Source organism: Musca vetustissima, unplaced genomic scaffold (genome assembly GCF_032173495.1).
Source record: "Musca vetustissima isolate MV318-11 ecotype Yass unplaced genomic scaffold, APGP_CSIRO_Mvet_v1 utg71526, whole genome shotgun sequence".
In the NCBI taxonomy this organism is placed as follows: Eukaryota; Metazoa; Arthropoda; class Insecta; order Diptera; family Muscidae; genus Musca; species Musca vetustissima.
In genome coordinates this window covers 127,487-143,731 of record NW_026875661.1, presented here as the reverse complement: position 1 = coordinate 143,731, position 16,245 = coordinate 127,487, and the positions used below count along the sequence as shown (strand labels likewise).

Sequence of the window (16,245 nt, the reverse complement as noted above, 5' to 3'; positions counted from 1 at the left end):
TCATATAATCTTCTGGCAGCTGTGCGTTCGTCATATAACGCTTTGATTTCATCATCCCACCATGGTTTGGGAACAAATCAATTTTTTGGGTCAAGAGAGATAGTACAATTTTTGACGAATTATTTATATTTTCGTAGAAGTCCGATAAATTCTTTCCTACCTCCATATTGTTTACTTGGTTAAGAACCTGATGTGTGAGTATAACCTTGCTGTTTTTGGGATTATTTGGAATGTTGTGAAGACTGATAAGTATGGGGCAATGTTTACTGTTTGAAATGTTGATGGTTTTCCAAGTGACCTGAAGGTTTGCTTGGTTGATGAAGGACAAGTCGAATTGTTAGTTGAAAGGTATAAGCACCAGTATTTAGACAGTAAAAATTTCTTCATCTGCGTTTTGAGCAACAATATTCTCATAGGATCCGTTACTGAGTTACCCCATTCTGTTGATTTAACATTGAAATCTCCCATGATTATAGTTGTACCAATTAATTCATTTGCTGTTTCACAGATATTTTTCACCACCGTTTGGTATGCATCACGACGCTGGTTCGTCGTGTTGTAAGTTGAAAAAATGTTGAGGTTTTGTTGTAAATTGAGTGTTTTAACTCCTACTATTTCGAAATCAGGGTTGGTGTTTATGAGGCTGAATTTTATACCCCTTTTAATCAGCAGGCCCACACCACCGTAGCCATCCGCTCTGATCTTGCTGACAAAATTATAATGACAAAATTTAGTCACTTACTTGGTTAGCTTCCAATTTGTCCTGCAAACTGCTGCTAACTATGAACGCATGAAAGTTAATTATTTGACTTGTGATTTTTTCTTGAGGGTGTTTAAAATTCGTTGTTGACTGTTGGATAAAGCGCTGTTAGGAAGAGGTGGAAAAGCTACTTCCGGATTGTCTTCTAGTATATGAAAGTTGTTATTAAAGAGTTGTGGATACATCGGCTTTACTTCGCCCTGCGTTAGGTTTTCTATGATCATTACCTTTTTCATTTGGAATGCTTCTTTCCTGGCCGGGCAGCTGTTATCTAGAGGTGAGTGATATCCTTTGCAATTGGGGCATTGAGTTATTTCGGCACAGCTGGCGTTTTCCGCATGTGTTGTGAAGGACTTTTGCACAGTTCGGAATTGCAAAAAATGCGAATTGAACAATCAAATTCTTTTACTTTGGTTTATAGCCTAGACAGACGACAGCCTTAATTTACATTAACAGCCTTAATTCAAATTAACTTGTACATTATCCTCATTTGTATGTGTTGTTAAAGCACAAAATAAAACTAAATTTATACTGAATTAGGCAATTTCAATATGGCAATGCTGTCGAAAATTAATTGTTTCTTGTCAAATTTATTTATATTTATGAAAATAAAAATAAGAAATGAAGGCATATTTTAATCATTTTTTAAATTGGGAGCTGTTTTGCTAAGATCATAGTTGCAATTCCTCCTTTATGTCATGTATCTATTTCCTAAATATGTAATCTCGAAAAATATCGAAACAAATGTAAAAAATGTCCATCCTACACACAGACAAACAATTGTTTTGAAGCAACAAACTGTTTCGTAAATGCAGAAACTCTCGTCTGTCAGGGGTAAATATTAATTCAAATTAGGACGTTTTTAATGCAAATTAAGGCTGTTGTCTGTCTGTCTATGGTATTAGGTTAGGTTTGGGGATGTACAGTCACGTATGTGGCTGCAACACTCTGAGATTGTCAGGTCCATTGTGATCATCCAAGAAAAGAAGAGGATATGGAGTGATCTACGGCTAGAAAAGAAGGAAGGATATGGAGAGATGAAAAGCTTAAAATGAAGTGTGAGATGATAAGTATGGGATAATATCGATGGCTATAGAGGTCGGACAGAAGATATATTACTGTAGATTAGTAATTATGTAATTATGCTGTAGATTAGAGCAGGTTCCGTTGTTGAGAAGAAACTAAGACTCGGTAGAAAATGAGTACCCACTAGTCTGTGCCATCTGTAAGCCAGGACTGGGCAGTGACACAGGAGATGATCAATTGTATCCGTCTCCTCCACGTCAACGCAGAATCTTTAAGAGCCGCTTGACTATCCACTAAGTTAGTCACTGGTTACTCCGGTTCCAGTCGTCTCTACTAGGAATAACGACATCTACATCGTCAAATCTCAGGACTGGTGATATATAGTAGCTTAGTTATACACGTTGGTCCAATGTCATACCTGGTTTGTCATACCATGCCCAAAGGTACAACTTCGCCAAAGATTTTGTTCATGCAGCCTTAGGGCACTACTTAATGTTGAGGCTCAGAGGCCTTATGTTCAGCATTGCGTTCAGAGCTGCTTGTGGTGTGTACATCATGGCTTTTATTATTAAAATATAGGCGGCTATTTGTACCTTATCTAATTTGATGGATGTCGACTTGTTTCGCAGGCAGTTTCACCAAACAAGAGAACCATAGGAAAGGATGGGCTTACCACAGTGTTATACAACAAGTGAATAGTCCATGGTTTTAGCCCCCCAACTTTTCCCAATGGAATTCTTGCATTCATAGAGTTCAATCAGCCCTCTCTTCGCCCGTTCCTCAGCGTTCCTGTTCCATCGTAATTGACAGTCCAGGATTGTGCCAAGGTACTTTGCTTCGGGTGATAGATGAAGCTGCAATCCATCCAGTGTAGATGGAGCAACAACGCCGAACTTACGCTTCCTAGTGAACATTACCAGTTCCGTCTTTGTTGGATTTACACCAAGGCCGATCGCCTTGGCCCAACTTGACAGCGCCAGTAAGGCTCTTTGCATAAGCTCCGAGATTGTTGGCGGGAATTTTCCAGAAATCAATATCACCATGTCGTCCGCATAAGCTACGATGTTGATACCTTTTCCGTCCAGTTACATCAGTATGTTCTTAATTAGCAATAGCCCTCCTTGAGGGGCTAGCATTTTATCTATCCAACACGTAAGGGTTTCAGGAGTGCCAACTTTTTTGAGTGGTTTACGGATTCAAGTTTAACGTTGTTAATGGCTCCCTCTATATCTAGAAAGGCGGCCAGCGTAAATTTTGAATTTTTCATATTCCTCTCAATGTAACTTACCACTTCGTGCAGTGCAGATTCTACAGACTTGCTCTTTATGTATGCGTGTTGTGAATAGCTAAGAGAGGTGGCGTCCATACGACTTCTACTCTCCAGGTCGATCAGTTGGTGGCTTGTGATCTCACCAACGTTACTGGGTTATTAACTCATTTGGTTTTCCTTTTGGCAGAATATGTGAACGAGTTGTGTCATTTCGTTGGTATAAATTAGGTACAATATGGGACTCAGCTTTGATCAGTGCCAATGTTATTAGCAACCTTTATGTTAAATGATCTACATCTAAGATAGTCTTGGAACCATTTTATTGAATGTCCTCTTATCCCGGTTTTTCCAGAACGTTAATTTCATTTCTTAATTCATTTCAGTGTAACATAGATAAATCCAATATGGCCAATAACTTGCAGTGAGCAGCAAAAGTACCCCATACAAATCAAAAAATATTCAGTAATTACTCAAAAAATAATTTACACAATTTAAAACAATTATTTTTATTTTATGTGTTCACTTCTATACTACCACAATAGAAAGTAATATTTCATTTATTTGTTCCAACAAACCATAAAAAAGTCGAGATCGCGTCAACTCCAAATTTTTGCACAGCATAAGCATGGTACCCCTGGTCAGAGCTGATATTACACATCATTTATAGGATAAAATCTTTTAGTAAAATAGGTGGGAACTTTTTAGAGTTTTGTCAAATTCTCTTTTAAAACAATAACGGTACTTTACACATTTCCAAAAGCATTTGCTTAGTGGAACTAGTGAAAGCAAGTATTTTTTAAAATGTCTGGTGTTGGCAATTTGGTATTCATTGAGGAAATACTGAATAAAACAGTTTACATGAATATATTGAAACAAAGTTTGAATCAAATTGCTGAAAAACTCCACATTCGTGATAATTATTACTTCCAACAGGACAATGATCCAAAACACACTGCTATTGACGATAAGAATTGGATCGTATACAATACACCACACATGCTGATAACACCTGCACAAAGCCCCGATTTAAATCAGATTGGACTACACTAAAAAACTTGAATACTCAAAGCCCGAACGATTGAATGACGTACCAAATATTAGGGATATCGTACCAAATATTAGGTAAGTCAATTTAATTGTAAACATTAAGTAATATTAAATAATTCATTATTTTTCTCCAGGGGTACCAAGACTTATGCTGTGCAAAAATATGGACTTGGCACTATGTCGATTTTGTTTTAATAAAAAAATTAAATATTACTTCAATTTGTTGTAGTATAGGATTGAATACATGAAATAAAAATATATATTTGAAATTTTGTGAATTACTTTTTGAGGAATTACTGAATATTTTTTGATTTGTATGGGGTACAATGACTTTTGCTGCTCACTGTATACTAACTAAATACAGTAGCAAAAAACTTAGTTATTAACAATAAACTTAAATCTATATATATATATATATATATATAATTGGCAATGCTACAATCAGATATTCAATGATAATAACTAATAAAATAAGCCCTAATCAATAACAACAATAACAATAAAAACGCATATTCTAATATACAATCTTAATTCATGAAGAACGAAATTAAAACTTCACAACATTGAAAATCCTACAATTCAGAGAAAAAATAATTAGTTAAAAGAAAAAACTAACAAACTAGTATAAAAATTAGTAGAATAAACATATTAATATCATGGAGCCATCATAGAATAGGTAAAAAATAATTGAATACAATGATCCATGTCTACAATGAATCAATAAATAGCAATATTAATAGTGAAAGAAATTACATTTAATATCTCTATCAGCTGAGATGCTCGATGCAGTGTAACAGAAAAGATTAGCCAAGTGAAGCGGCTAATTATTCATTTTAATTACTATAGTATAAACACATTACTATAGTATAAACACATACTATAGTATAAACTGAATACTAAAATGCAACACTTATTTAAATATTTGAAATTGACGGTTACTTATGTAAATAGTCTGTAAATAGTTCCAAACCCTACATCTCTGATATTTCTACATTTTTATACAACCAATCCTAGATTAGAATCTCGCTTTTCAAATGTAGTACTTAAGCAAACCCAAATTTCAATAAAATCGCTTCACTCCGAGTCCGGACACCCCGACTCTAATTCGTTTAAGCGAACACTGAAGGCTTAAGATCATTACCCACGCTTGCCCAAGTTGATGGACTAGGTTATAAGCTGGAAGTAGTTCTTAAACAAGGAGTAGCCAACATTATTGTAAATCTTGTTGTTTCGAGTTTCTTCACTGTCGCCCAACGTGGACCGAGCTTTTACACAAGGAATTAAAATTACGCAGGTCCAGCGGCAGTAAATTCCATAACTTTAAAGCTCTCACAACAAATGATTTTTTCACCTATAGGCGATTTTTCACCAAAAGGCAGACCAAGGAAATTTTCAACAAACTATGAAACATGTTCGCTTCGATATAAGCAATGCACATAACGAACAATAGAACTAACAATACAGTACTTTTCGTTTACAGTCCATTACGATTAAAGGCCAAAAACGGAGGTAAGCGAAAAAAGTACTATTTATTGACATTTTTTCCAAATTCATATTTGTTCTTTAGTCCACTTCGCCTCGTTTAAAAGCCACATTTTCTATGCATGCAAAACGAACATTGCATAGAAAAAATGTTCATATAGTTTTTATATATTGTAAATGGTAGTATGGAGAAAAAATTTAAATTATTTAAAGACTATGAAGAAAATGGATTGAAATTTGGACAATTGAGCGTCAAATATAAAGGAGACAAATCGACAGTTTTAAAATAATAAAAATTAGTTCACAAATTAAAAAAGCTTCAAATTAGTGTAATCTAAATATATGGTTTAATAAAATGCGTGGCTAGAATGCGGCCCTTTCAGCATATCAGCATTGCAACGACGAATTGATTTGCTATGGAATGTTAAATGTTGCAGATATTTTGGACGATGTGGTTTCGGACAAATCTGTTAAAAAATGTCATAATAATATGATGAGGAATCCACTTTTGAAGTTTTTCTTTGCAAACAACACAAAGTTATTTTAAAAGAATTTGTAGATTACATTTTGTACAGATAACGAAATTTAACAAAACAATTTTTTCGAAAAAATAGAATCGTTTGTTGTAAATTCCATAAAAAAGAAGGGTACTAAGATTGCAGAATTATTTTAAGAATTGTGAACAAATAACCTTAATCCTCCAAAAGCATAAAATGAATGGCTTATACTCCACAAAAATTGTGCAACTATAGTTGTGGACTATAAGCGAAATCTACTATACTACGAGCACGTTGAATTTAGCAGGAAGGCTCACCTGAAACTACCTCCAAACAATACTTCATGACAACACCACTCTCTTCCTAAGTTCCAATTTATATTAGGCTAGTTTAATTGCGGCAAGTCTTTGTTTGAAGGAGAGAGGGGCAAGGGGAATATAACTTGAAAAAAATTGCTCGTACCGACAATTTTCTGGCAATTCGTTTTGTGAATTTTGTTTGTAGTGTCAGTAATTTAAAATACCAATCCAGAATATTGTCAAAAAAAAAAGTATTTTTGAAATCGAATTGCCTAGTATAGACGAATGAAGCAAGTTCAAAAGAGAACGATAAAAATTGCCGCAAGTAAACTCGCCTAATATAAATCAGGACTAACGTGTAATGGCATGTTCAATAATTACAAGGTAGGATTAATTGAAAATATATGTAATATTAATACAACTCTGTAGCTGTGGCCAAAAACTTCGAAAATGTTTTCGTGTCAAACTTCAACTTCTTGTTTTTTTTTTACAAATGACAAGAAAAACATCGCTGTTAGTGCTATATTTTCTGTTTCGCCAAGGAAGTAATAGTAATTGAAAATAATTGCAGGGGATTTGTTGGTGGCGTCGAAGACTGTAATATGAAGCTCGCAAATGAAACTAATTCGGTCATTTTGCCTATGCCTTACCAAAAAGATTGAACGTTATCGTTGGAGCAGCAACGGTCACACATCCAAGGACTGTACTCAACCCGACAAATCAACGTGTTTCAACTGCTGGCCATTGGAGGCGTAACAGAATTGTTTTATGCTACAAGTGCAACCACACTGGTCACATCTCCTAGAACTGCCCTGACATGGCAATGACATGCTTCGGCTGCTACGTCCGAGACGTGAGTGCGAGGAATAAAGTGAGCCAGGGACGTACGCAGGGGGGCGGCCCGGGGGGCCCTGGCCCCCCCCGAAATGAATTTTTTTCACAGTAAATTTATGTTTGCAACAGCGAATTTTTTAATTTTGTACTACCGGGCCCCCCCGAAATGAAATCCTGTGTACGTTGCTGAAGTGAGCTGTAACTTGAAATCGGTCGATCTCCTTCACTGTCGATTGATATATTTAATTTTTTTCGGCATCCCTGTCACCAAATTCAATGTAATGCAGCCAATCTTCTTCAAAGCATAATTGTCACAAATACTCTCGAAGGAAGTAACCGATTTCATCCCAACCTTGCACATCTTAATATTTCGTCCATAGTTCATGTACAAATGGGGAATATCGGTTCACTCCTTCTGGCAAAGTTTGATGAAATCGTTTATTCCCTTCGAGAACTATCGGGAGGACATTTGCAAATCGATCCCAAATTGTCTGAAAGGGATTTGGTCCAAAGTAACATGAGGTCTAAAACCAATATTTCGATGAGGAACATTATTGCCGATTTCTTTAATATTTTTCCCAGGGACCACATTTAGCCGATATCTTTCTTTAAATATGTATTTCAGGACCGACATGTAGTTGTAATTTTAGACGTGTTTTAGAAGAAACCCTGAATATTTTAAAAATATTTTTTTAGGGACTACACTTATGAGGGGAACGAAAAAAAAATATTTTTTAAGGAACTGCATATAGGAGTTGTTTAAAAACATATACATACTTTTAAAAAATATTCATTTTTTCTGTGAACTATTATAGGCGTAGACGTTTTAAATATTTTGGATTTTTATATCCTACACAACTATGCTGAAAAATTTTAAATATATCTCTATAAAGTATGTTCTTTTTATTTAATAGAATATATATATGGGCAATATTGCCAATTTTTTAATATTCCTTTTCAAAAAATCAGCTTTTTTGTTTTTGTGGCACATCAATGATTTTTGGGTACACATATAGAGAAAAGTGTTCTGACTCCGAAACCGTTCGCGATCAACTTTTTGGTTGATGCGCGCAAAAGTTATCGAGGTTTTAATTTTGGGCATAAGAAAAAATCTTAAAATTACGCCGTTTATTATATTGACCAAAAACGTTGATATATATCTTCCTCCGTAAAATAAGAATATGAATATATTATAATAATCACGATAAAGTTGCACATATTCGCGAAATATGAGAAAAAAAAATATAGCAGATTACATCAATATTTTCATTATATTAATGACATACACACACCTAAAAATTAATTTAAAAATATCTACATAATCTAAACACCATGATGAATCAAATTATATCAAAATCACACAAGTCCGTGTAGCGGTTTCTAAATCACAGCGACAACAAAACAAGATATTAAGGAAAAATATTTGTTTTTGGTTCGAAAAAATAATGTCATCATATTTATTTTTTTAATTGTATACAAGAAATTTCAGAAAAAAATGTTGGGGTTATTCTGCTATTTTACCCGAATTTCGCCGAAAAATTGACATATATAATAATAATCACTTTTTGTGTATAAGTATACGCCTTGCGGATTATATCAAGACCCTTCCGATAAATCTTAGAATTCTATAAATAGGAATAAATTTTAAAATAAAATAATATTATAACATATACATTTTAAATTGCGTCTAAATCGCGTAATTCTCAAAATCATTTGATGCGCATGCGGTTTCCAGGAAGTACTGAAGTTTATCTTCCAATCCATATATATTTTGCGAAATTTCATTTGACGGCTAAGATGTGCCGCACGTTACATTGAAGTACCCCAAACATCGTAAAACGCGAATAATTTCCGAAAACTCCATATGCCATTAACGCGCATCTGATTTCGATATGCACCCTAAAAAAATACATCGATCTATACCATTTCAATGTGGTCCATTAAGAACCATGGATGTGCCAGCAAAATCTATTTTTGAGATAAATTGCGTACATCTCTCTATCGGCTGAAGTTTTTAAACTTCTCTTTTCGAAAAAGATCAAAATCCGTATGAGGTCATTTATTGAAGCGAAAATGATACACAGAAAACGCAAATAAATCCGCGATATTTTCAAAAACATTTTTTGCAAATTTCGTGTTTTTGGAAAGCCAGTTCCCGCCGTTCTAGTAGATGGATTTTCACAAAGAAGATTTTATATCATCCGAAACGTAAAAAACCTTATTGATCGCGGGTACCCATATCATTCAGTTGACAGATCTAAAAATTTGGCCCGAAAAATAGGTTTTTTAGTAATTTGATCGCACAAAATTCGCACCTTCGGATGAGTATTACTCTGAAGCTGTGCATACTACATACACAAAATACATATCAAATGACGCAGATTCGCGACTACAATAATCTTATAATCAATTTTTATAAATTCCTGTTTGCGTATTAAAGCTAGAAGTAAAATTAAAAAAACACTCAAAATCGAGCTTCAAAATGTCAGCATCATTTAAAGGTAGATGCAGTGAAAATTTTGAAAAATGATACATAAGGGACGTAGTCCCCATTTTGTTGGCTTCTAGTTTTATTTTGACACGAAGACCGTGCAATGTGTGGCTTAGTCACAAATCGATAGAGAACATAAAAAAACTGGTTCGCCTCAACGTGTTTTTACACATTTTTTTCCATTAAAGTAGACACAGCTTCCACCAAAATAAAGTTTGGAGGTCAATATCATGAGCAGTTTGCAAGGACAGATCAATTAACCCAAAACTATTCACTTTTTTCATATACTTAAGTAGTTCCCGAGTTATAAAGGGGTGAACCTCCGCTTCAGCTATGTTAAAAAAATGGCAATATTGCCCATATATATATATATATATATATTTAATGTACTTATATTTTTTCATTAAATTAATTGTGATTTTTACAACCTCTTCGGCGATATTGGCATAATTTATCATATTTGGTTATACATAGGTGGAATGCTTTATTTTTACAACAAAGTTTAAAATTTAAGTTCATGTAATTGTACTTCAAAATGTAGTTTTATTATTTTATATGAATAAAAACATTGACAAACATCTCTACAAACTTTATGTATTTCTACCCTACCTGCTAACAGAGCCCTTGAATTATTCCTTATAAATGTTAGCAAACAGTATAATGACTTTCAATTTCGCAGAGGACATCTCTCCTAGCCCCGTGAACGAATTACCGTTCAATTCATATCGGAAATAAATATACCATAGCAACACTCTGTTTATGTTTCTATTTCGTTCTGCAACTCTGTTAAATTTTAAACATCCACTCTAAAAAAAGAATAATAATATGACGGCAAAATCGTTCTTTTCCAAATTTATTTTTCTGTATGGGATCCGAAATCGCCTTGTTTGTACACACATTATTATACTCACTACTTGATCTTCTTATATGGAGGAACTAAAACTGCATTCGGCATCATTGAACATCTAGTGTTTCGCACTATTGCGTCCCCTGATTGAAAATTGAAATTCTGTCTTTCGACGTAAATGCAACGCCACAAGCTGCGGATAATTTCATCTTTCGTTTATTTTGTCCACACACATATTTCTCACATAACACGCAGGTTCTCATTTTTATATTTCAACTTTTTAACGATTTTTAAAAGATTTCAAATTTAGTAGTGTTGGCGGTTTGTTTGGGATACCATTTGTATTTTGTTTTTGCAAAATAGTCAGGCTGAACCCAGTTTGTTGTTTTTATAAAAAACAAGTCTTTATTAGTGGGGAATGTATGGCATTGTTTGCCGAGGGGTAAGGCAGGGAAGACTATAGTTTCGGATCACGTCACTGATCCTCATCAGTTCCCTTAGTTTTTTGTTGGGATATTCTCCCCAGAAGCTATTGATTCTATACAAAAAACCTTTCAAACCCAAATGTCTCTTGTAACAAAGCGAAGTACTTAGCTGACCAACGACAAAAACTGCATGAGAATTTCGCTGGTGCCTCACTTCGAGGTTAACAAGGCATTTGCAAACAATTCCATACCTTTCCTACTGTTGTGTGTTGTCACATCGCGACAAATGCACACAACGACTTTGTTGGTGTTGCTAGTATACAACAACAAACCAAACAGTTTAACCGAGCCTGCGTCTACAACTTCAGTAGTGTTGGCGGTCTGTTTGGATACCATTTGTATTTTGTTTTTGCAAAATAGTCAGGCTGAACCCAGTTTGTTGTTTTTATAAAAAAAACAACTCTTTATTAGTGGGGAATGTATAGCATTGTTTGCCGAGGGGTAAGGCAGGGAAGTCTATCGGGTATGTTCTGGAATTCACGGTGTGTTGTTTTCACTTCACACATACACTTCACCTCAGAAGTTACCTCCTGTTCTGGTTCTCACGTGAATTGAAATTTTCAACTGCGACAAAAATAAACGCCAACATGGTACTTTGCAGAAATAGTGTTGCCATACATTATAAACTGTATTCGTTTTTAACATGGTTTCTCTAATTTTTTACTAATTTCGTTAGTTCTAACGATAATTTTGCTATTATTTTTTAATATTTTATTATTCGCAACATAAAATATATGTATGAAAGACTCTGTAATATCATTAATTTGTTGATTGATTTAAGAGGATCATATGGTAACCCTATCTTCTTTGGCCTTACTTCAAATCAGCTGTTTGTGTCAAGCGAGCAATACAGTTGAAGAAAATGGAACACAAACCTTAGTATCTATTTAAAATTTGTTTTTAAGGACGTTTTATCTTAATTTTGTGATTTTAAACAAATTATACGCAATAATAACATATTATTCTATCATCATGTGCCCTTTTTATTTCAAAAAAGATTTTCTTTTATATAGAAAAACATGAATACACCCGACTCTCACTATGAAAATGTAAGTGTAAAGAATACACATCAAATGAGTGTAAAGTGTGTTACAGAACACCTCGGCGTGTGTTCGATACACTTCTGCCCTTGAAGTGAATGCCAGAACATGCCCGTATAGTTTTGGATCACGCCACTGATCCTCATCAGTTCCCTTAGTTTTTTGTTGGGATATTCTCCCCAGAAGCTATTGCTTCTATACAAAAAACCTTTCAAACCCAAATGTCTCTTGTAACAAAGCGAAGTACTTAGCTGACCAACGACATAAACTGCATGAGAATTTCGCTGGCCATACATTCCCCACTGCCATACATTCCCCACTAATAAAGAGTTGTTTTTTTTATAAAAACAACAAACTGGGTTCAGCCTGACTATTTTGCAAAAACAAAATACAAATGGTATCCCAAACAAACCGCCAACACTACTGAAGTTGTAGACGCAGGCTCGGTTAAACTGTTTGGTTTGTTGCTGTATACTAGCAACACCAACAAAGTCGTTGTGTGCATTTGTCGCGATGTGACAACACACAACAGTGGGAAAGGTGTGGAATTGTTTGTAAATGCCTTGTTAACCTCGAAGTGAGGCACCAGCGAAATTCTCATGCAGTTTATGTCGTTGGTCAGCTAAGTACTTCGCTTTGTTACAAGAGACATTTGTGTTTGAAAGGTTTTTTGTATAGAAGCAATAGCTTCTGGGGAGAATATCCCAACAAAAAACTAAGGCAACTGATGAGGATCAGTGGCGTGATCCGAAACTATAGTCTTCCCTGCCTTACCCCTCGGCAAACAATGCCATACATTCCCCACTAATAAAGAGTTGTTTTTTTTTATAAAAACAACAAACTGGGTTCAGCCTGACTATTTTGCAAAAACAAGATTTACATTTTTGTTGCAAAATGTATTTAATTTTAAATTAACGTGTTTGACATTTTGATTAATGCCACACACATTAAAAAAACTCAACAATCAAAAATCAAAATCAAACTAACAGATGTGAGCTGTGGCCTACCTTGTAATTTTAGTACCATGTGTAAAGGTAAATATACCTGCAGACAGTACAGTCGCCGAAGTTAAAGCCTCATACAAAAGAGCAACACCTAAACACCTCATCTCACTAACAATATCAACTGCCACCGAATTCACACAAACACAACGCAGCATAGATTCATTATTACAGTTATTTAAAAGTACAGCGAGACCATTAGAAGGACGCCAAACAATAATTAACTAACGTCTCCAATTCAAGAACATACGCACTCCTTACAAAAAAGGTCATCATCTGCATACAGGAATAAACTAAATATGCTATCAAATATACAATCAAAAATATAACCAACGAACATAATAAACAAGAAAAGAACAGATCCCTCGGGAACTTCAAAAAGTTTTTCGCGTTAGTGGCCGAATCCTTGTACGACGATATGTCATGGCCAACCTCAAATCCCGAATTTTAATACCCCCTTCTTCTAGTAAAAATAATGTAAATATATGAGATTTTTCGAGTGAAGTAGGTATGGCTGCCTCGAACCACCACACATGATAACGACTCATGCTATTCTACCGGACCTTTATTTTACCCCAAACCCCATTACTCTCAATGAAGTAAACGAAAGCCGGGAGAGGCAGACGGTTATTTCCGCCTTAGTCAAGAGAGCATAACGAATCAACTCTGGGAAGATTCACCTTTGACAGACGAGGAAGGCGTCATGGATACTACTGTTATTAGCACTGCGGTGACTAATATAATAGCTATCCTGGCTACCCCTCCAAATCAAGATGAGTCCTATCAAATGCTGAGTAGGGACGCAAACCCTGGCGAGGAAGAGGACCCAAACACCATTTCCACGGCCTGTAGGGATGTCTCGAGACTTTTGAGCAGCTGGCCGTCGAAGTGGATGCTAAAATACTTACAGAAGTTCTTCATGAACTATCCAAACAAAATTTAATACACATTTGTACGAATTTCTAAAACTTCCTACATACCCCAATCCTACACCCCCACAATAATCCTAAATCCAAGTTTCAAGATACCAGTTCTATCGGTTCGCCCACAATTCAAACTGTAGAATATTTAGTACACAGTAGTACAAAATTTCAACACTTCCTACATACCCCTATCCTACACCCTCACAGTGATGCTAAATTCATGTTTTAGGATTCAAACTCTATCAGTTCACTCACAATTCAAATTGTACCAAAATTAGTACACAGTGGTACTAATTCCCAAAATTCTTGCGTACCCCAATGCTACCCCCCACACTGATCCTAAATCCAAGTTTAAGGATTCCAACTCTATCGGTTCACCCACAATTTAAATTGTACCAAATTTAGTACATATTAGTAAACATTTTTAAAACTCCCTACATATCTCAATCTTACACCTCAACAATGATCCTGACTCCAAATTTCATAATTCTAGCTCAATTGGTTCACGTAAAATTCAAATTTTACCAAATTTAGTACCATTTAGTAAGAATTTCAAAAACTTCCAACTTAACCCAAACCAACACCCCCACAGTGCTCCAAAATTCAAATTTCAGGATTCCAACTCTATCGGTTCACCCACAATTCAAATTGTACCAAATTTTTAAAACTCCCTACATATCTCAATGTTACACCTCAACGATGATCCTGACTCCAAATTTCACGATTCTAGCTCAATTGGTTCACCTAAAATTCAAATTGTACCAAATTTAGTACCATTTAGTACGAATTTCCAAAACTTCCTTCTTAACTCAAACCAACACCCCCAAACCAACATCCTAAATCCAAGTTTCAGGATTCCAACTCTATCGGTTCACCCACAATTTAAATTGTACCAAATTTAGTACACATTAGTACACATTTTTAAAACTCCCTACATATCTCAATCTTACACCCCTACAGTGATCCTGACTCCACATTTTATTGTTCCCGCTCTATCGGTTCACCCAAATCCAATTGTACCAATTATAGTACGATTTAGTACTTTTCGTACTCATAAGTAAAAAATTTCCAAAACTACGTACATATCCCAATCCTATACTCCGACGGTAATGTTAATATCAATTTTCAGGATTCCAGCTCGATTTGTACCTCTAAATTAAATTTGTACCAAATATAGTACCATATAGTACTTTTCGTACACATGAGTACACGGTTTCAAAACCATCTCCTTATATCATCGACCCTACTTCCCAAACCTAATTTCATTTCAAATTCCAAGTTTTTAGCTCTATCCGTTCACATGATACAGAATTGTACCAAATTTAGTACATTTACGTACTTTTCGGATAGTTATAGTTCGATTTTCCAAAAACCCTTTGGTACATCTATCCTACATTCCATCATCGGCCACCAAACCAAATTTCAGAGTTCTAGCTCCACCGGTTCGCCAAATACAAATGGCATCACATTTAGTACGTTTTAGTACTTTTCGTACCGTTCTAATACGAATTTCCAAAAACCCAGCCTTATCTGTCACATTTGAACCAAGAATCTTGAAATTTTGGGTGAGGGTCCGAATTTCCAAAAACCCAGCCTTATCTGTCACATTTGAACCAAGAGTGTACTAAATTTGGTACAATTCTGTATCATGTGAACGGGTAGAGCTAAAAACATGGAATTTGAAATGCGAATTATGTTTGGGAAGTAGGGTCGATATAAGGAGATGGTTTTGAAACCGTGTACTCATGTGTATGAAAAGTACTATATTTGGTACAAATTTAATTTAGAGGTACAAATCGAGCTGGAATCCTGAAAACTGATATTAACATTACCGTCGGAGTATAGGATTGGGATATGTACGTAGTTTTGGAAATTTGTTACTTATGAGTACGAAAAGTACTAAATCGTACTATAATTGGTACAATTTGGATTTGGGTGAACCGATAGAGCGGGAACAATAAAATTTGGAGTCAGGATCACTGTAGGGGTGTAAGATTGAGATAGGTAGGGAGTTTTAAAAATGTGTACTAAATTTGGTACAATTTAAATTGTGGTGAACCGATAGAGTTGGAATCCTGAAACTGGGATCTAGGATGTTGGTTTGGGGGTGTTGGTTTAAGTTAAGTAGGAAGTTTTGGATATTCGTACTAAATGGTACTAAACGGTATTCGTACTAAATGGTACAATTTGAATTTTAGGTGAACCAATTGAACTAGAATCATGAAATTTGGAGTCAGGATCAT

The 16,245-nt window shown here is 35.1% G+C and overlaps 1 protein-coding gene across 1 annotated transcript in view; it reads left to right on the top strand.

Moving 5' to 3' along the window:
- The first annotated feature begins 3,857 nt into the window (after positions 1-3,857).
- LOC133338185 (probable G-protein coupled receptor Mth-like 14) overlaps positions 3,858-16,245 on the top strand; it is a 75,149-nt gene continuing 62,761 nt past the window's right edge. Inside the window, exon 1 of the mRNA XM_061546367.1 lies at positions 3,858-4,034. Within this exon, the coding sequence (XP_061402351.1) occupies positions 3,858-4,034 (177 nt within the window). The remainder of the gene's footprint in view (positions 4,035-16,245) is intronic.